Genomic DNA, 18,380 nt, shown 5'->3' with positions numbered 1-18,380 from the left:
ACCCTAGACGCAAACCTCACTTTCAAGATACACAATGGCAAAAAAAAAAACAAAGATGGCCTATTATCAACTCTCTCTTCTAAAGATTTTTAAACTGATTCTTCCAGAAAGTGATTTCAGAACCGCTGTTCAAACCCTTGTACTCTGGCATAGGGATGGTGGTAACGCACTGCTCCATGGTTTCCGCATGCTGCAGCATGTCTAATCCAGGGCCTGAACAGTTTTTTTCAGTATTCAGAAATAAACATGTAGCTGTATAACAGTATACAGTTAGTAGACGGTCCATGTCCCAGGCCTTTATTTTTAACCAAGTTCATATCTATCCCAAAGCATATTCATGTAGCTTCAGACATCACAGCAGGGTTGCTTGCGAATCATCATCCGTATGGGGGGTATATCCAGATATTTCAGGGCGGTGCAACCGGTTGGCCACCAAAAAGTCCTCTTAAAGCTATGTTTAATATTACTCGTCAAATTCTGGCCGTTCATCATCTGCGTTATTTATAGTCAGTAGGTAGGATCTTAGCGGCTACCATATGTTTCGTGGTCTGGACGCAGGCGGCGATAGGTTTGTGTATATCTCACTAGTTGTGTCGCAGTGGATCAGGCTTTTGATCCTTGTTTATAGCAGTGGGTGTCAAGGGAAAAACATGCGCTACCTGCAAAAGTACACAATCAATAACAACGCGCCCAACAATTTTCACTACGGTGCATTCAACTTGAGGTTAAACACCCCATACCCCAAAAAAACAATCAATGATTAATCATGTATTTTCTTATGATGAAGCACACGTAAGATTAATAATTACAATATCCTAATGATTACAAAATAAGAGAACAATTAGTGTGGGCTTCACTTCTTCTTTATTTTCAAGTCGGATCTTCAAATTTCTTAATTTGCAAACATTCCTCCACTCCCCAACGCGTTTCGTCGATAAGGGATTAACCCATACAACTTCATCATGGCTGGAAGTGATAAATAATATGATTGGAGTACAAACACTACTTATTCATTTTTTAAATGAGCCCACAATTCCTCCATGTGCAAAAGCCTTTGCCTCATGTGCTCCGCAGTTAATAATGCGGTTCTACATGGCTTTATCATTTTAGGTGATAGACACAAGAATTAAGGTACAGAACTTTCATTCAGGATTTCTATTAGAGCATGCGCCTCACGGATGGGATGGTGTTATTGCAAGATTTATTCAAGGCACACACTTTTTATGTTGGCTATGTGGTTGTGACTTATTTCTGTGGAAATGTTGACAATGAGTATTGAGTAACATGCTAAACACGGGATACAGCAGGTGTGATATTACACAGCATGTTTATTTCCTTTTGCACATGGAGGAATTGTGGGCTCATTTAAAAAATGAATAAGTAGTGTTTGTACTCCAATCATATTATTGATCACTTCCAGCCCTGAGGAAGTCGTATGGGTTAATCCCTTATCGACGAAACGCGTTGGGGAGTGGAGGAATGTTTGCAAATTAAGAAATTTGAAGATCCAACTTGAAAATAAAGAAGAAGAGAAGCCCACACTAATTGTTCTCTTATTTTGTTATCATTAGGATATTGTAATTATTAATCTTACGTGTGCTTCATCATAAGAACATTTTTGATCCTTGTTTGTTAGTCAGGAATGTTTGCTGCCCCACTGTATAGCGATCTTCCTTTTCACTAGCAAGAGCACCTCTTTGACATATCCCAGTAACGCCGATAGTGGGGGAAGGGTCGATGTGTAGTTGCACCATGTGTGATACAGCTGTGAATATGTCTTGCAAGAATGCAGCCACTTTGTGGCATGTCCAAGTCATGTGGGCAAAGTCTGCCATGGGCGTCTGGCATTTGGAACAATTTCCAGGCCCATGGAGGTCTATCCAGTTAAACCTGGCTGGTGTAACATATGCTCGCCATATGAATTTAAAATAAACTAGTTTGTGCCAATGATTTGGGGAGACCCGCTTCGGTTGTGCGCTGCAGCTGTACCACGTCCGGTCAGTTATAGTGTGTACTAGGTCCCGTTCCCTTTCAGCGTGTATTTTAGAGTCGGGGGCAGGGATTAGCTTTAAGCTAGCGTGATGCAGTTTGGATATGAGATGGTTATGTCATGTTATAGCATTTATTGAGCGCACGGTTACCCATAGGTGACCTGGCGCTATGTGAAACTTCCGGAGGGATACAGACCCAGGTCCAGTTAGTCTGCAAACAGCCAAGTCTTTAAGGCTTTTTGAAAAGCCAAAAGGTTCGACATACCTCTTAAGAACAGAGGAAGCGGATTCCAAGCTCTGGCTGCATTGACTACAAAGCTCCTGCCACCCCATGTAGCTTTTTTTGCGAACGGCACATAAACCAATTTGGCATCAGATGAACATAGTGGTCTATTTGAAGTATACCAGTACAATCGCTCTTTTAAATATGCTGGTCCTTCTCCGTAAAGTGCCTTATGAACATGACACAAAGCCTTAAAACGGGCACGCTTCCTAACCGGGAGCGAGTGCAACTTCTGTAGTTCTTTCGCTATTGGGGCGTATTTTGGGATGCCCAACACTAGTCTGGTAGCGGCATTTTGCAGGAGCTGCAACCTCTGCAATAAACCTTCCTGAGTGTTAAAATAAAGACTATTGCAGTAGTCTAACCTTGCCATGGTAAGGGCAGTGAAAACTGTTTTTCGACATTCCATGGGTAAGTATGGCATAATTTTCTTACAGGACCTGAGCACAAAGGACTTGGCCGAGGACAATGCGTTTATCTGATAGTTAAAATTGAGCATCTGGTCCACCCATATACCTAGGTTTTTGACCTTCTTGTTTGGGACCGGGAGGGTACCCAGGGTGTCTGGTCACCAATCTGGAGTCCAGAAATGAGGGTCATTGCCAAAGCATAGCACCTCCGTCTTGCTGGAATTTAATTTAAGGCAGTTTTGGGCCCATCCAAGCCCCTACTGCGTTCATACATTCTTTAAAACGGCGGGCCATGCCTTTTGCCTCAGATGGAAGAAGAGACACCACAATTTGCGTGTCATTCGCATATGTGGTCAAACTAAAATCAAATGATCGAATAAGGGGCGCCAGAGCAGATACATATATATTAAATAATGTCGAGCTTAGACATGGTGACCGTTTGTGTAGGTTATAAGCATTGTAAGTGGTGGGAACTTTTCTGGTTCTAGTGGATAGGTTGGCATCTGGGCCTTTGTCGCGCCTTGTAGTCGTCTCAAAACAAAGTGATCTATTAGGGAGGCGTTCTGGAAACATGTGTCTTGGGTACACGAAAAAATGTGCCGCTTGGAAAATATGCCTCCGAATGTGTCTAGGGAGTATCTTGTGAGGGTACGTTGGACTAGCGTTTCCTGGGTAATGGGTATCCAGGGGCTGTCTTTAAGTGGGATTACTGGGGAGTACAGCCTTTATATGCCCACCTTGCGCAGTAATCTCATCCATGCCCAGCTGGTGGTGGATATAGTTTGCATGTCTTGCGGGTCGCGTGGCAGACCCGATGGTGGTATGGAGGCCAGCCTTAATAGGGAAGCCAGGTGTGACTCAGATTTGGCATATGGTAGGCATGCATATGGATGATACCAGTGCCCTGCGAAACTGCACTGCGCCACCAAGTAGTATATGTGTAGATTAGGGACTCAAAATTTGCGTCTCTCATATTGGAGAGTCAGCGTGGCCCAGCCTATGCGCGATTGTTTACCCCCCCACACCAGTTTCTTGAGAATGGAGCGGAGTGTATTAAAGAATGCATTCCTTAGCTGTATAGGGATGTTCTGGCAGAGGTATATAAACTGTGGCAAGACAACCATTTTGATAATAATGATGTGGCCCGCCACTGAGAGAGGGGGTTTGATCCCGCGCTCCACTCGGTCTGTTAGTTTGTCCATTGCTGGGCCATAGTTAAGTCTTAATATTTGTTCTTTGTCCGCTTGTACGTGTATTCTCAAGTATTTCATGGAGCAGTCAGTCCACACAATTTGTTCTCCACGGGTTTAGTTGCGGCCGTCAGAGGGAATAGTTCAGATTTGCTCCAGTTAATATGCAGTCCTGATAGGGTCCCATAGCATGTTATAGGAGGATTGTCGCTAGGGTGTCTTATATAAAGAATAATGTCATCCGCATATGCCATAACTAATAGTGGCCCGGGTGTGAACTGCAGTCCTCTGTGCATATGCTTTGTTTGTAGGTGTCGCATTTGTGGGTCTAGTGCTATGATGAATAACAATGGTGACAAGGGACATCCTTGTCTTTCTGTGCAGGGGAGATTAATTGTTCCACAAGTAACGATAGGCTAGTGGCCAGCATTTTTGCTAGTATTTTATTATCAAAATTTAGTAGAGACAAAGGCCGATATGACCCACATAGCGTTGGGTCTTTCCCAGGTTAAAGGAAAAAGATAATCACCGCTTCATGAAAGGTAGGCGGAAGTACGCCTGTTTCCCTTGCTTCACTGTATTCCTCCAGTAAGCGGGGCGCTAGTTCCTTTTTATACGTTTTGTATAAAGTACCAGTGTAGTCAACTAGTCCAGGCACTTTAGGGCTATGGAGTCAATGGCTTGTTGTATTTCTTCCACCGTAAAGGGCTCGGCTAGAAATTGTTGGTGCGCCTTAGGTAGCCACACCATTGCATTTTCCTCCAGGCCCTGCGTGCGATGTTAAACATCCTGGGTTATCATAGTGGTGTATAAATCAGTGTAGTACGCTATTCTGGTGGACTAGATATCTGTAGTTACAGTGACGAGTGTACCTTCTTGGCACTTAATGATGGGTATATTTGATTGCCCCCTAGGGGGCCGCAATAGGTGGGGCAGTGTTCTACCGGGTAATTCCCCCTCTCCATATTTCCTGGAATTTCCCAAGGTAATGTGCTTCCCTCTCAGCAGCCTCACGTAATACGTTCAACAACGTGCCATGTTTTTGGAGATAGTTCGTCTCCAGGCCACCTAGTTCCTGGACCTCTAATGCCGCTAATTAATCTTCTATGCGGGCAAGCGAGCTGCGCAGCAATCATAATATACCCGCATGTTTGGATATGCATACTCCTCTGGCATACCCCTTAAAGGCTTCCCACAGTGTTGACCAGAAGTCCACTGAGCCTTTGTTGATTTCAAAATACTCCTTTATGGTGGACTGCAGTTCAGATCGGAACACTTCATGTATAGCCATATTTGGGAATCGCCATGGCCTCTAAATCCCTTCCACTCTAGAGATTTGCAGTTTAAGTATTACAGAGGAATGGTCTGATAATGTACGTGGGAGGTGTTAGATGACAGTAACCCATGAGAGGATGTTAGGTGTTAATAACTAATAGTCTAGTCTAGTCCATGTATCGTGGTATGCGGAATGGTGTGTGTATACAGTTTGTTAGGGGTTGCGCTGGCGCCAGGCATCTGTTAATGCAAGCGTGTCACATAATTCCTGCAGAGCTCTTCTAAAGCGAGGTTTAGTCGATGGGGTGTGGACAGTGCTGTTTAAGTCTGGTTGGAGTAGTATATTAAGGTCGCCCTTTCCAATGTTTCTATTATGATTTGGAGGTTTGCGTAAAATTCGGAGCTATCTGTGTTGGGTGGAGTACACGTTCACTAATGTTATGCGTGCCGAAGTAGGTGCCCTGTTACTATTAGAAATCTTCCGTCTGTGTCGGAATGTAGGTCCAGCAGGCGAAAAGGTATGCACTTGTGTATCAGTATAGAAACTCCCCTGGCATATAAGCTGTAGTCGGAGAAGAACCGGTGTTGGCCCCATGTTGTGGCAAAAGTGTGGGATGTTCTGGGTAGCAAATGTGTTTCTTGTACAAAGGCTATATCTACCTGGTGGCGCTGCAAATAGCGCAGGACCTGCTTGCCCTTGTGTTGGTTATTTAATACCCTAATGTTCCAAATGGCTAGTGTTATGTCTGCGAACGGGTTCAAGTTAGTGGGACTCGTCTGGTCATGTTGAACTTAGTAGGAAGATATGTTAGCTGCCTAGGACAGTGCCCTAATAGCTGTGTTCTATTTGCAAACAGTCCAAACGAGTGATAACATCCCAATCCCTCATCCCCCCCTCCCATCCCCAGATTCTTGTGCCCAAGGATATCCCTTCCAAAGAACCAACAGTTGTAACATTCTAAGTATTTATTCTACCAACTTCAGTTGAACGTTCTTGGTGCGTACTCGCATAGGGGGGTGAAGGATGATAACCTACAGAGTGGCGTCGTAGTGCCTCTGTTTCTGCGGCATTGCCCATTGTGAACAGCATCTCCCTGTGGACTGTGTCCCCCTTTGGTGCACCGGGCGTTGCATAGTATGCTTGCGATCATATGTTATTCATGAACTCATGATGCTTGTCAGAGGTCCTGATCAGCTTCGGCTTGATTATACGGCAGCATGCTTCCATTTGGATTTTTGTCCTTCGAGGGACGTTCCATGGAGTATTTTTGGCAGAATTCTTGCACCGCAGAGAGGTTTTCAAAGATACGTGATTTGCTGTTCACATCAATACAGAGACACGCATTCTGTATCATAGCCCCAGGTTCCGGAGAGTAGCTTTGACTCCCGAAAATTTCTGTCTTGCTTCTTGTACCATTGCTGTGAAGTCGGAAAATTATGGTCAAGGTGGAGCCTTACCAGTGTAGCGGCCCCTTTTTGCGTGCTAGGCGTAGGACCGTGTCCCGGTCTCTTAAGTTCAGTAAGCGGGCAATAAGAAGCCGCGGCGGGCATCCAGGGTTAGGTCTCACCCCTAGTGAGTGGTGAGCTCTCTCCACCACAAAAGTGGATGTGAAGGAGTCTCTTCCAAATAGGTCCACCAGCAGGCTCTCCACAAATAGGTCCATTCAGCCAGTATTTGTGGTTTCTGCAAGTCCGATAATACAGATATTATTTCTCCTGCCCCTTGTCTCTAAATCTTCATTCTTTAGGCCATGGTTTTCATGACTTTCTCTAGGCGGTCTAGTTTCTTGGCGACTTGCGACACCCCATCCTCCAATTCTAAGATCCTGCCCTCCGCTGTATCTAGTCGGGCCTCATGCCGGTCTATCTGCTCGCCCATTGCGTCCAGCCTTCTGTCCAGCCCGTCAAAGCGTCCCTCCATGGCTCGGAAGCCAGATCGTAGTTCAGTCATGAGCACATCAATTGCTGTCTTCCGCGTTACAGTGGCGTCCGGATCTCCTCTCCCCTCTGCCATTGGGGACACCTGTGTGGTGCTAGTGGTCTTATTCTTGTCAAAGGTAAGGCGGCGTTGTTTAGGGTCCCCTCGCACCATAGTCTAGATCCCATGCACACTATGGGCGGTAGGCAGTGATGTGGGGAGGGTGGAAGGGGGGGGAAAGGAGGAGGAAGGGGAGTGGTCTAGCCAGGCGCACTGTGCACCTAATGTACTGCAGCGCTTGTTAGTGATGGTTGCGGCACCTTTGACTATGTGCGTGCCGGCTTCTTCAGGTAAGTTGTCTCAGCGGGTTCACACAAAGCCGGTGTGATCCTTTTAGCCTCAGGCACGGTGGGGGAGGGAGTGTACGCACCCTGTATTCCTGTGCTACGCCTCTGGTCTGTGGTGGCTACAGGCTGCGCGTCGTTGGCAGTGCCAGCTATTTCCAATGAATTTTCCTAATGAGTCTATGTTGCGCCAGCGTATTCCACCGGAGTAATGCAGTTAATCTTGGATGCGGCTGAGGGCAGCAACCTCTACCAGCCTGGCCTGGAATTTATTTCTGGGTTGCCGCCGGTCTTCCACTCAATGAGCTCGTGTGTATGCCCAAGTTTCCTCCGATGCACCGTATAATAGCAGGGGCCAGGAGAGGCAGGGCACCCACACTCCCACCAGGGCTGGTGCAGCCGACTTATGGTGCCGGCATCCGGTGATTGGCAGAGTTACCTGCTCCCCCAGTCACCAAATTCTCACCCTCGGCCGCAGCGCGAGGCAGCCGGCCCGCCCCAGCATTCTATGCCAGTTCCCCCGGCTCACCCACGGCCCCTGTCGCTGCGGGTCCTCCGGGGAGACAGCAGGCCACCCTTACCTCCCCGCCGATGCTGCATCTCCTCTTCTCAGTCCATCGGCACTGCCAGCAGGCCCCTTCCGCCCCTCCTAAGCCACGGATCTCCAGCAGGGGGGTTTCTCAATTGCACCTCTAGTCCACAGTTCGGATCCTAAGGTCGCTACACGCCGTGCCTGCTCCTTCGCACAGTCGCCGCACAGGCTGGTTCAATCCGGTCACTCTCCCGACTCACCGCAGGTGATCACTGTCTGCCTCTCCTCAGCATTGGGTGCAAGCTTCTCTTCACGCCTCACTAGGCAGTGGGCCAACACCCAGTGTCAGTGGGCCTGTTGCCGGCCATAGGTCACCTGGTGTCGCATCCAATAAATATCCAATGTGGTTTCAAGAGGATGTGCATGTATGTCACGGGAACATACAGGATTTCTGGAGATATCGGCAGAGCTACAAGCCTACGCGGCCATCTTGGCCACGCCCAGCACATATAATCTTTAAAACCAGTGGCATCATTTATAAAGCCATCATGACCTCCACCCCTGCTTATCTTGTAGACCAGCTTACCATGTTTGGTGGTTCTCGGCACACTCGCAGCTAGGACACCATCATACTACAGACTAAGAAGTGTAAAAAATAATGAACAAGATAGCTGTTACTTTCCTTCAATGCACCTAGGGCCTGGAACATCCCCTGTACATCAGGACTGACCAAACACTCATACAATTTAGGTAAGAGTTAAAGACTCATCTCTTTAAAGAACTCTACATCACAATGCATTAACCATCCACACCCCAGCTTTCTCTCCCATTACTCGTTTACCTCATGCTTGTCCTTGACATTATAACAAATAACCCCATCTCTTATGGGATCTGGGTCTTGGGTTTTGTTGTCTCTCTAGAAGGACAACAGTGTAGAAAAAAAACTGATTGTGGTTACTAGGGGAGTACAATGACAAGTGGATCTTAGGCCTGTCAGCAACACACCCTGAACGTGGATACTTGATGACTCAATCAAGGGTGTGTGCTCATGATGGCTGCTCTATAGAGAGCTCTGGGGGAAATGTGATAGAATACATTTCTAAAAAACTGACAGAATTCGGTGTAGACATTCAAAATTTTCTGAATACAATTCTAGGTACATACTTCCTAGTTCAATTAACAATTGACTGCGATGATATGTTTTGAATATGTACCAGTGTCTTCTTAGTTGTAAATTTAAAATGATACAAATATTTGGTTGTCATCGTTTTTGGTTCTCAGACAAAATAGGGAACCCTATGTACTATAAAAACCATGCAAGGGTCTATGCCTGGATCTGAGTTATAAACAATACTAATCGACTCATGTGAACTACGCCCATAATAAAGACTGGCGAGATATTGGTTTGTTTGCCCATTTCTTCAGATCACTAGGCTATACACAGTCCATGGGCAAAGGGAATCAACCCAATCAATGTAGGGGTTAGAGGGAGTTTCCGATTTACGCCAACTCACTTCAGTATCACTTAGGAAAAGGAGGGCTGGTGCCTGAGAACATATAAAGGCACGCCACTAAGCCCCAACAGTAGAGATAGCCATGGAGAAGGGAATGAACAGAGACCATAAATAGAATCTATCAACTCTGCAATCACTGCAAATAAGCAGGCATAACTCTAGGTCATGGACCTGCAACCACACAATCTTACAAAGACTGATAAACAGAAATTATTAGCTACCTTTGGTGACGAACTTCCATTTTCATTTTTTGCTTTGGTGTTCGATCTCCATGACGTATAACAGCTATAACACATCGGAGTTCCATCCTGCAGTAAAGTAAATAAAACAAGTATCAATATTAAATATAATCGGTATGCATATTTTCTCACTAAAACGCTTTCTGATTCACGTTATATATGTGAAAATATAATGCATTCCTGTTGCAGCATATAATCCCCGAAACCCTACTCAATTCTCCAAGACCCACAAATAAGAGACCAATTTCTCACCTGGATAAAGAGGTTAAAAATAAATAAAATAGATGAAGTAATGGCTGATTACAGCCATTCTGGCGTAAGATTGCGTCCTGCTGTGCCGGGTTTTATCGTGGGATCTCCCATTTGACCCTCGGTTGTTCCTGCTCCACAGTACGGATGGGATTGGCGGAAATCGTTCTAAGCAACATCTGCTCTTTTTGGCCCTCACCCTCGCCAAACGTGACATTGCCCAATTATGGAAAGGAATATCCCCGCCCCCCCCAACAATAGGCGGGTGGAAGAAGGCCCTAGGCAGATGCATGGGAGCAGAGATTGCGGTTTTCCAGGCCTGGGGCTATCCCCAGAAGCATAGGAAAATAAGGTCCCGGTGGGCGACTTACTGGGGCATAGGCCTACCTCCTTTACCACCCACAGACCCTTCAAAAGACTGCTCTTCTATATATACTGGACCACTGCGCAGCCGAGGAAATCAAACTCTATCGTCAAAGCATACACATATTTATCTTTACTGAGTCCCGTGGGGTCTGGGACTACCTGTGCCATGTTTTGTTGTCATACCTGCGGGTTCTGCAGGCTTTATGGTTTCATGCACTTATTGGTACTTTCAACCAACTATGTCTATATAATGTATGCAGCGGGCCACAGCCCAATATGTACCATGAAAACGTACTAAAATATGTTTAAAAAATAAAATAAAATACATTAAGTAAAATCAGCTGCTATATGGCCTCGAGTCTTTGTCTTTTTTCAGACCCACACAAGGAACACAGACTATATTTTCTAACATCAGAGAAAACCGCCTCATCTACCTTGACTAGGGTAAGCAAGCCATTTTGATACTCCATAATCTTTTTGCAGCCTAGGAGACTGTGGAGCATGATATTCTATTGAAACGCCTGTATGAAAGGACAGGCCTATCTAAGGTGGCCCTAAAATGGATTTGTTCACTTCGCTCTAACCAATCCCAGTAAGTGCACAGGAGCACTGAGGAATCATGGACTTAAAGAGTGATTTGCAGTGATCCAAAATATTCGAAACGGTCCCCCTTGTTTTTCAAGTTCAATATGCTGGAAGGAGGAATTTGTCCTTCTACTCTTAAAATAAAAACCTAATCTGGACTCCTCATGCCCAGTCAGCTACAGACCAATCTCACTTCTTCTGTCTTATGGAATATGTTGGAATCTGCAGTTAATCACTACATCACAAATTTTATTGAGCCAAACAATGTGGTACATCTCTTGTAATCTGGGTTCAGATCCTGATTTAGCATAGAAACAACACCCCTTGAAGTGACTGAATTTATCAAAACCAGTCTCGACTTGGGCACAAATTCCATTGTAATTCTGTTAGATTTATCAGCGGCTTTCGACACAGTGCCACATGACATTTTCCTGCATGAATTGGGAAAAGCTGGAATGTTGTCAATGTTTGGAAAAGGCTTAAACCCTTTCTCTCCTACCGCAAGCAAGCAGTCTACCTCTCCCAATTACATCAGGATTACATGGGGTCATCTGTGGTGTACTACAGGGACCCGCGTTAAGCCCGTTCCTTTTTAATACCTACTTGGCTCCCCTTGCTGCTATTGTTCAAGCCTGGGGTTTTAATGTGGTGTCCTATGCCAATGACACCCAGTTGATATTTGCCTTTAAACACCTTGACACCTCGGTCTCAGCCAACTGTCAGGGTTGCCTATTTGCAGTGGCAGATTGAATACATAAAAGTTGTCTTTGCTTAAACTCTCAAAAATCCAAAATCCTGATATTTGGCTCCTCCTCCATACCTGATCTGACCCTTTTGTAGCCTTCCAATAGGGGACTCCCCTCCAAGACCATCTACCTCTGCGAAAAATTTGGGAGTCAAGCTAGACAATGCTCTCTCATTTAAGCCTTTCGCAAATGTATACCAGGAGTCTGTTTCTCCCTACTGAAAACTTTAAGAAAGACTATCAAATTCCTGCCAGAACACAACAGAAAGATAATTGTTCATGCATTGATCACATCTTCCCAGCAAGCAAAGAATAATGTTCCAAGCCCTGACAATAACGTTTAGGGCCACTCAATTGAAAGGTCTAAAGTATATCTGTGACAAGATCAACAGACACCTTCCTTGCAGAGCCTTACACTCAGCCAACCACAACCTGCTTTGCATTCCCAAGATTAAAAAGACCAGAGCAGGTGGACGCTCCTTCTCTTTTTTGGCTCTGAAGCCCTGGAATCTTTTACCTGATCATAGTAGATGCACCACAACAGAGAATTCATTCAAGAGCCTTCTGAAGACCCATCTTTTTAGAGAGATGCAATGCTGGCTGGTCCCTCTTCTGTCTACTCCTTTTATGTGTGTCCTACCATCACCTAGCACCGAGTAGCTCATTTTTGGAGCAGCAGCTTCACGCTTTATAAATGTATTTCATTCATTCAAACTCAAAAAGTACTTTATTTCGGTCAAAGGACCATAAAAGTGCGAGTGCAATAAATCAATGCATTCGATACATAAAAAAAGTAGAATCATCATAAGATTACAGTCATGTGCACATTTGACACCCATTTGGTCTGATTTGATATCCTGTGATTAAGCAATACATTTAATAAGAATATGCACAGCATAAGCCTCCAGGGATCCTAAATTAAGCTCGAGGGGACCACCATAACAGATAACAAATCCATAGATGTAATTATTCTAACACACATAATTCTTTTAAATGGACTACTTCTAGGATTAAAAAAATAAAAATACAAGTTTAAAAAAAGTACTTTTCTAATAAATTACTTTGAATACATACAGCACCAAAGGTATCCTTAACAAATCCAGAAGTCACAGCTAAGAGCCATTATGTTCGTGCAACCCAAGACCTACTAGTGAAGCCTAAAACAACAAATTGTTACACCAAGTTAAAATAGCTAGTTCAAGGGCTCTGTGTTCTGTCAAACGAATATATGTCATTTGCCTCTGTACCCCATATTAATACTGGATGCGTTTTTCATATACCTACAGGTTTATGCTGAACCTACTACACAACCTACATTGAATTTGCAAGACAATCCTACTATTAGTTTGTTAGGCAGAGTTAGCGCGTGACAAGCATAATTTTAGAGAAGATAAGTGTTACAGGCAAACTTTGGACCAATTCCCTCATATGTTCTATAAAGAGCAAGTACATTTGTGTTTAATTATGCCTAAAGCAGGCAGACATTTACACCATGGTGTCGCCTAAGACTTGCAAGCTCTGGCTCTCACACCAATAGTTCAATAGAATTTTATATCAGTGTAAAGTGCAATTTTACTTTTGGGCAACTAGTGCATATTCATTCATCTGCACCTAATGGGGAACATTCTTTATCATTACCACCTCCACTTCAAAATGTATGTTGATAGTATCCAAATTCATATTGCACCCACTGATAAACCTGGGAGGTTTAGGCAAAATACTCCAATTGATTCAAGAAAACTGCCTGAATACAGCAAAAGTAGAAATCTTTGTAATGAGAGGACCAGATTCTTAGTTGCTTCCTTTCATTCCTACAACCTAGCTGAGAGCACAGGCTAGATCTCAGTTAAGAATCGTGCTGCCATACTTCAAACATAACTCATTTGAAGCCAAATCAACTCTGTAGTAGGATGCATAAACTTCAACTGTCCTTACTCAGGAAAGCTTCTCTCTCCCGTAAGTCTGACACCAGACTGAGTGTACACAAGCACTATCAATAGGCCAGCTCAACTACTTAAATCTAGTCTATGTAGGACTCCAAAGATAGTTTTATGACTAACTGCAAAGACAGCACAATCTGTTAGCTGAACTATACCTTAATCTTTGGAACCTGACCCGAAGAAACCATTCCTAAAAGTACTCAGAGGTTCAAATTCAACACTCTTTGCACCATCCGCAAGCCCACTTGAACTGCCCTGGCTACTTGCAAAAGTTGCCCACACACTACACCCTATACAAGGAACCAGGATCAATTAACTTGCACCAGATTCATCAAAGATCATTCAGACCGAAGTCCAGAATCATTGGTTGACAAAGGCCACTGCCAGCCTCATTTCAACACTCACCCAAAGAACCATGTATAACCACCATAATGGTCAGTGCATTAAAAAAATATGTGGGGTCACTGGGAAGAATCTGACAAGGGACAGAAAAGAAAACAATTATTTCTTACACAATCTCAAGTTCATGGATGAAACAATATTTGGACGACTGCCCAAGGATATCCCTAGGGAAGGTGAGGAATAAGACATACTAGAAGCAGGCAAGAGGCGAGTAATTTTCATATTTGAGGAGTGGTGATGCGACAAATGTTTCTGGTGAACCCAATGTCAGTTGAAGACGGACTCTTTTGTACCAGTATTACACATTTTAGGTTATTTTATTAGTTAAAGGATTAGAGACTAAGCTGTTAAGATCAGTGATTCTTTAACCTGTGGGCTGCAAACCCCCAGGGGTCCACAACATATTCTCAGGGGGTTAATGGGCTAGAATGCCTAGCACCATCTTAAGCTGTCTAAGGAAACTGAGGCCAAGGTCATCAGTAGTTCTTAATCAAAATGAGGTAATCCATGTCAGTGAAAAGGTTCACGTTTAAATTTCTCATGTTTTGCTTAATTTGCTTCCCTAACAGTTTATTTTTCAGCACATTGCTTTCCTGTACTCTTTTTTTATACTGTGCCTGCTGCGACCTGGGTCGCTTGTAGGTATCTTTGTGAGTCCACAGCAATGGTGGCACGCATCAATTGTAATTATATGTGAAAGTGTGTGAAAGAGGTACAAAACCACTGAAACATTGACAAGACAAGTATTTACTGTTGATTGGGTGCGTTCTATTAGTTTGTGAGTGTGTGGGTGGTGAAATGAGTGAGATGCCTGGAAATACGTGCAGAAGGAGATAGTGGAAAGAGGGTACAGAAGTTAAAAGCAAAGATGCGTGAAACATGAATATGAAGGATTTCAGAATGATGTGTGGAGAAAAAGGCTTGGCAAGTCATTGGCTTTTTACAGTGATTTAGTAGGGATCTTCAGAAGTCAAAAGCTTAAGAACCACTGGTTTAGATGTTGTGTTAAGAAAGTTTAAAAAGTTACTGTTTCTGAATAATACAATTTTGAATGAGGCAACTGACATTGACATAAATGTAGACACTGGCCAGAGAACTAGATGAGAAAAAGTGTATTGCAGGGCATGGACAATAAAGTTAAAATGGATCAATACATTATACCCACAATCCAACCAGTTATGAAAACAAAGTCTTCTCCTAATATTTTCAATCTATGTGCGTCTTGTAAAATTCGTGTAGTTGAATGAATATTTACAAGGTATGATTGTTAAAGGGATACTAATAACCCCTCTACAGGATTATGAAAAATAGGCACCCTCAGACACTTCAAATCACTTAAGCCTCCTCTAAGAAAAATAAACTTCATATAGTTCTATAAATTGATACACTGCGTAGTTCCCACCAGGGAATTCAAGTGATACTGTGTCACATTTGGTGTAACCTTATTTTGGACTGTATGTGGACTTATGATGACTGCTTTTACTTTTTAGTGCACCAACACTGCATGTATAATTGAGGTGGATTGTAACCCTCCCAGTTGCCAGCCTAGGTAGAGCGTAATGAGAATTTGGAGACAAGATCATTTTTAAGACCGTATTCATACTTGCTCGAGCATTGAAAAAGTCAATGACATATAGGCCCCAAGACGAAACACATGGTGGCTAAAGGACCAATGATGAGGTATTGGAAGAAAATAAAGCTTTGAAATAATAAAAGAAACATTTAGTGTTTGCTGTTCTACAGAATGGGTGCTCGAAGGCAAAAATCTATATTCTGGACTTTCATTTCATTACATTAGTCTTTATTCGATTAAAAATTATAAAAGACAGTATCAACAGTATACAAAGCCCACATCAATAAATTACATAAAAAGATATTAAATATACCAAGACTAATATATGACAATGAATCAATACAAAACAATAATCCAAAAAACATACAACCCAATGATAGATTTTAAGTCTGCGAATATTTCCTTCTTATGACCCAACACGAGGACCAGAACTTCGCCATGGCAACTACAATAACCTCCTTTGTGTCGCACTTAAAAATGCGCAGAGCTGTTTGCGCAGAACATATACCTAACTGTTTGCACAGGGGCTTAATCCACTTCATACGGGGTACTCTATACGCTGGGCAAACAAATAGCACATGTGGAATGGTCTCTGGAATCCCTGGGCAACAGTGACAGGAAGTATCCATATTTGAACCCAGATTAGGACCCCAATTTTTAGTAAATGATTTTAAAGGTAAGCATCCAACTCTTAATTGGTGGTACAACTTCCTGTCTCCAGTTCCAATGATAGTATCCCAATAGGGTTCCAGTGAGTAAACCACCTTATGGTCCATAAAGAGATCAGTTAGTGAGCCCCCAGGGATCTGAGCGTAAGATTTAGATTGGGACATCTCAACATACAGTCTCTTTAGCTCTATCTTCGAGGGGAAGGAATTCCCTTCTGGATCTAACCAAAGTTGTCCTAGGTTCATAGCCATAAGGACAGCTTTGATTTTATAGAGCCAAGGGATTTGGCGGGACATATCCACCCCTATAAGATGTTTAAGAGCCAAAGCATAGGGTGCTAACTCTGGGGTGGTCCACAAGCGTCTCCAATAAGCCAATGGTCTAAACCCTGCTATCTCTTCAAATGATACACTCCCCAGATCCTGCATCAGTGGTTTTAGGGGTGTAGATTGGGGTAGACCAGTTAAGGATCGCAGAAACTTGTTTTGGGCAAGTACCAGGGGTTGCAGGTTTTCAAATCCCCAAAGTTCCGCACCATAAAGTATTGAAGCTCTAACCTTCCCATGATACATCTTCATTACTGGAGCTATAGGTTTTGTTAAAGAGGATCTGTGTTCTTTAAAGAGTGCTCCCGCTAGTTGGTTATGTTTGATTACCGAGAGATCCAACTGATGGTTCCAATTAAGTCTCCGTCCCAGAGCCACCCCTAAATATGTAAAGAAATCGGTTTGTTCGATAGGGGCATTATTCATTCTGAGTGATATTTTAATTTTTTTCCTCTTATGTAGGACCATAAATTTTGTCTTCCCAACATTAACCTTCAACTCATTATCACTACAAAAAAGTTGGAAGCAATCCAGAGCACGTTGGAGGCCATTTTTAGTTTTGGACAATAAAAGAGTATCGTCCGCAAACATTAAAATCGGTATTCTTGACCCAGCAAGTGTGGGGGCATCCGTGGGGTAATCAGTGAAATAGGGGACGACATTGTTAATAAAGAGGGAGAATAAGGTGGGGGCAAGCACACACCCCTGACGCACACCTTTAACCACTTTAAAACTATTTGTAGTCTCCCCTTGCCCTCCCCATCTCACACAAGCAGAGTTATTTTCATGAAGCCTGATAATAAATGATAAAATCTCTAATGGCATCCCAGCCCTCTCCAAAGATTCCCAAAGCTTGTTCCGTGGAACCAAATCAAAGGCGGATTTAAGGTCCACAAATGCTGCATATAGGACACCGCCACCCAGCACTACTGTGTTCTAATACAGCATCATAAATCGGAATACCTGGTCAATAGTGCTGACATGGCTCCGGAAACCCGCCTGATAATTTCATTTTCATCCATCCAGTCTGCTACCCGATTAAGTACAATTTTGGCCACCGGCTTCTGGGTAGTATCAATCAGGCTGATAGGCCTATAGTTGGATGGCAGGGCCCGGTCGCCCTTTTTATATATAGGGATGATTTCAGCCCCCCGCCATGAATCGGGTATGGGGGCACCTCCTGCAATACCATTAATCAATATTTGGATATATTTAACCCAATTTACACGATCAATTTTAAAAATATCGGAGGGGATCCCATCTGGGCCTGGTGCTTTCCCAGCCGGTAAACCCTCCATTACATGCTCCACCTCTGCGTAAGAAAATGATAATGCTCCCACTCTTGGGTAGGGCAAAGAGGAAAACGGGATCATCAGATTAGTGGAGGCGAACTGGGTCTCAAAAAAGATAACCCAGTCGTCAGGGGATACATGGTTCACCGGATTAGGGTTATCAATACCACTTCCCCATTTGATAAGGTTCCAAAATTTACTCCAATTCCTATCCCAGCATGATGACAACAAATCCCTCCAACGTGACTCGTCAAACATCCTTTTCGCTAAATGTTGGGTTTGCTTATATGGCACGCGACATCTCCTAATTTCTGGAACTAGACCCACTTTAATTGCACAAGATAAAGCCCTGAAGGCCCTCTTACAGTCCCCATTGTACCACTTATCCGACTTATATATTTTATTTTTATTGACACAATTGGGGTTTGGGCCTGATTTAAAAAGGATAGTCCTCAGCTTCTTGACCATTACTAAATGGAGTGCTGTTAACCCTTGAACATTGACTCCTACATCATCTAGATTTAACTGGGTAACAGC

At 43.6% G+C, this 18,380-nt stretch overlaps 1 protein-coding gene across 2 annotated transcripts in view; it reads right to left on the bottom strand.

The window, feature by feature from the left end:
• The window catches only part of PPIP5K2 (diphosphoinositol pentakisphosphate kinase 2), a 1,583,220-nt gene that overhangs the window by 1,089,515 nt on the left and 475,325 nt on the right, over positions 1-18,380 (bottom strand). For both annotated transcript variants that reach the window (XM_085632565.1, XM_085632566.1), the window contains exon 11: positions 9,679-9,765. In XM_085632565.1, coding sequence (XP_085488691.1) covers positions 9,679-9,765 — 87 coding nt within the window. The remainder of the gene's footprint in view (positions 1-9,678; positions 9,766-18,380) is intronic.

The sequence above is a fragment of the Triturus cristatus genome, chromosome 2_1 (assembly GCF_964204655.1).
Source record: "Triturus cristatus chromosome 2_1, aTriCri1.1, whole genome shotgun sequence".
NCBI classification, from domain to species: Eukaryota; Metazoa; Chordata; class Amphibia; order Caudata; family Salamandridae; genus Triturus; species Triturus cristatus.
Note: the sequence above shows the minus strand (reverse complement) of the source record. Positions and strands in the feature narration are given on the sequence as shown.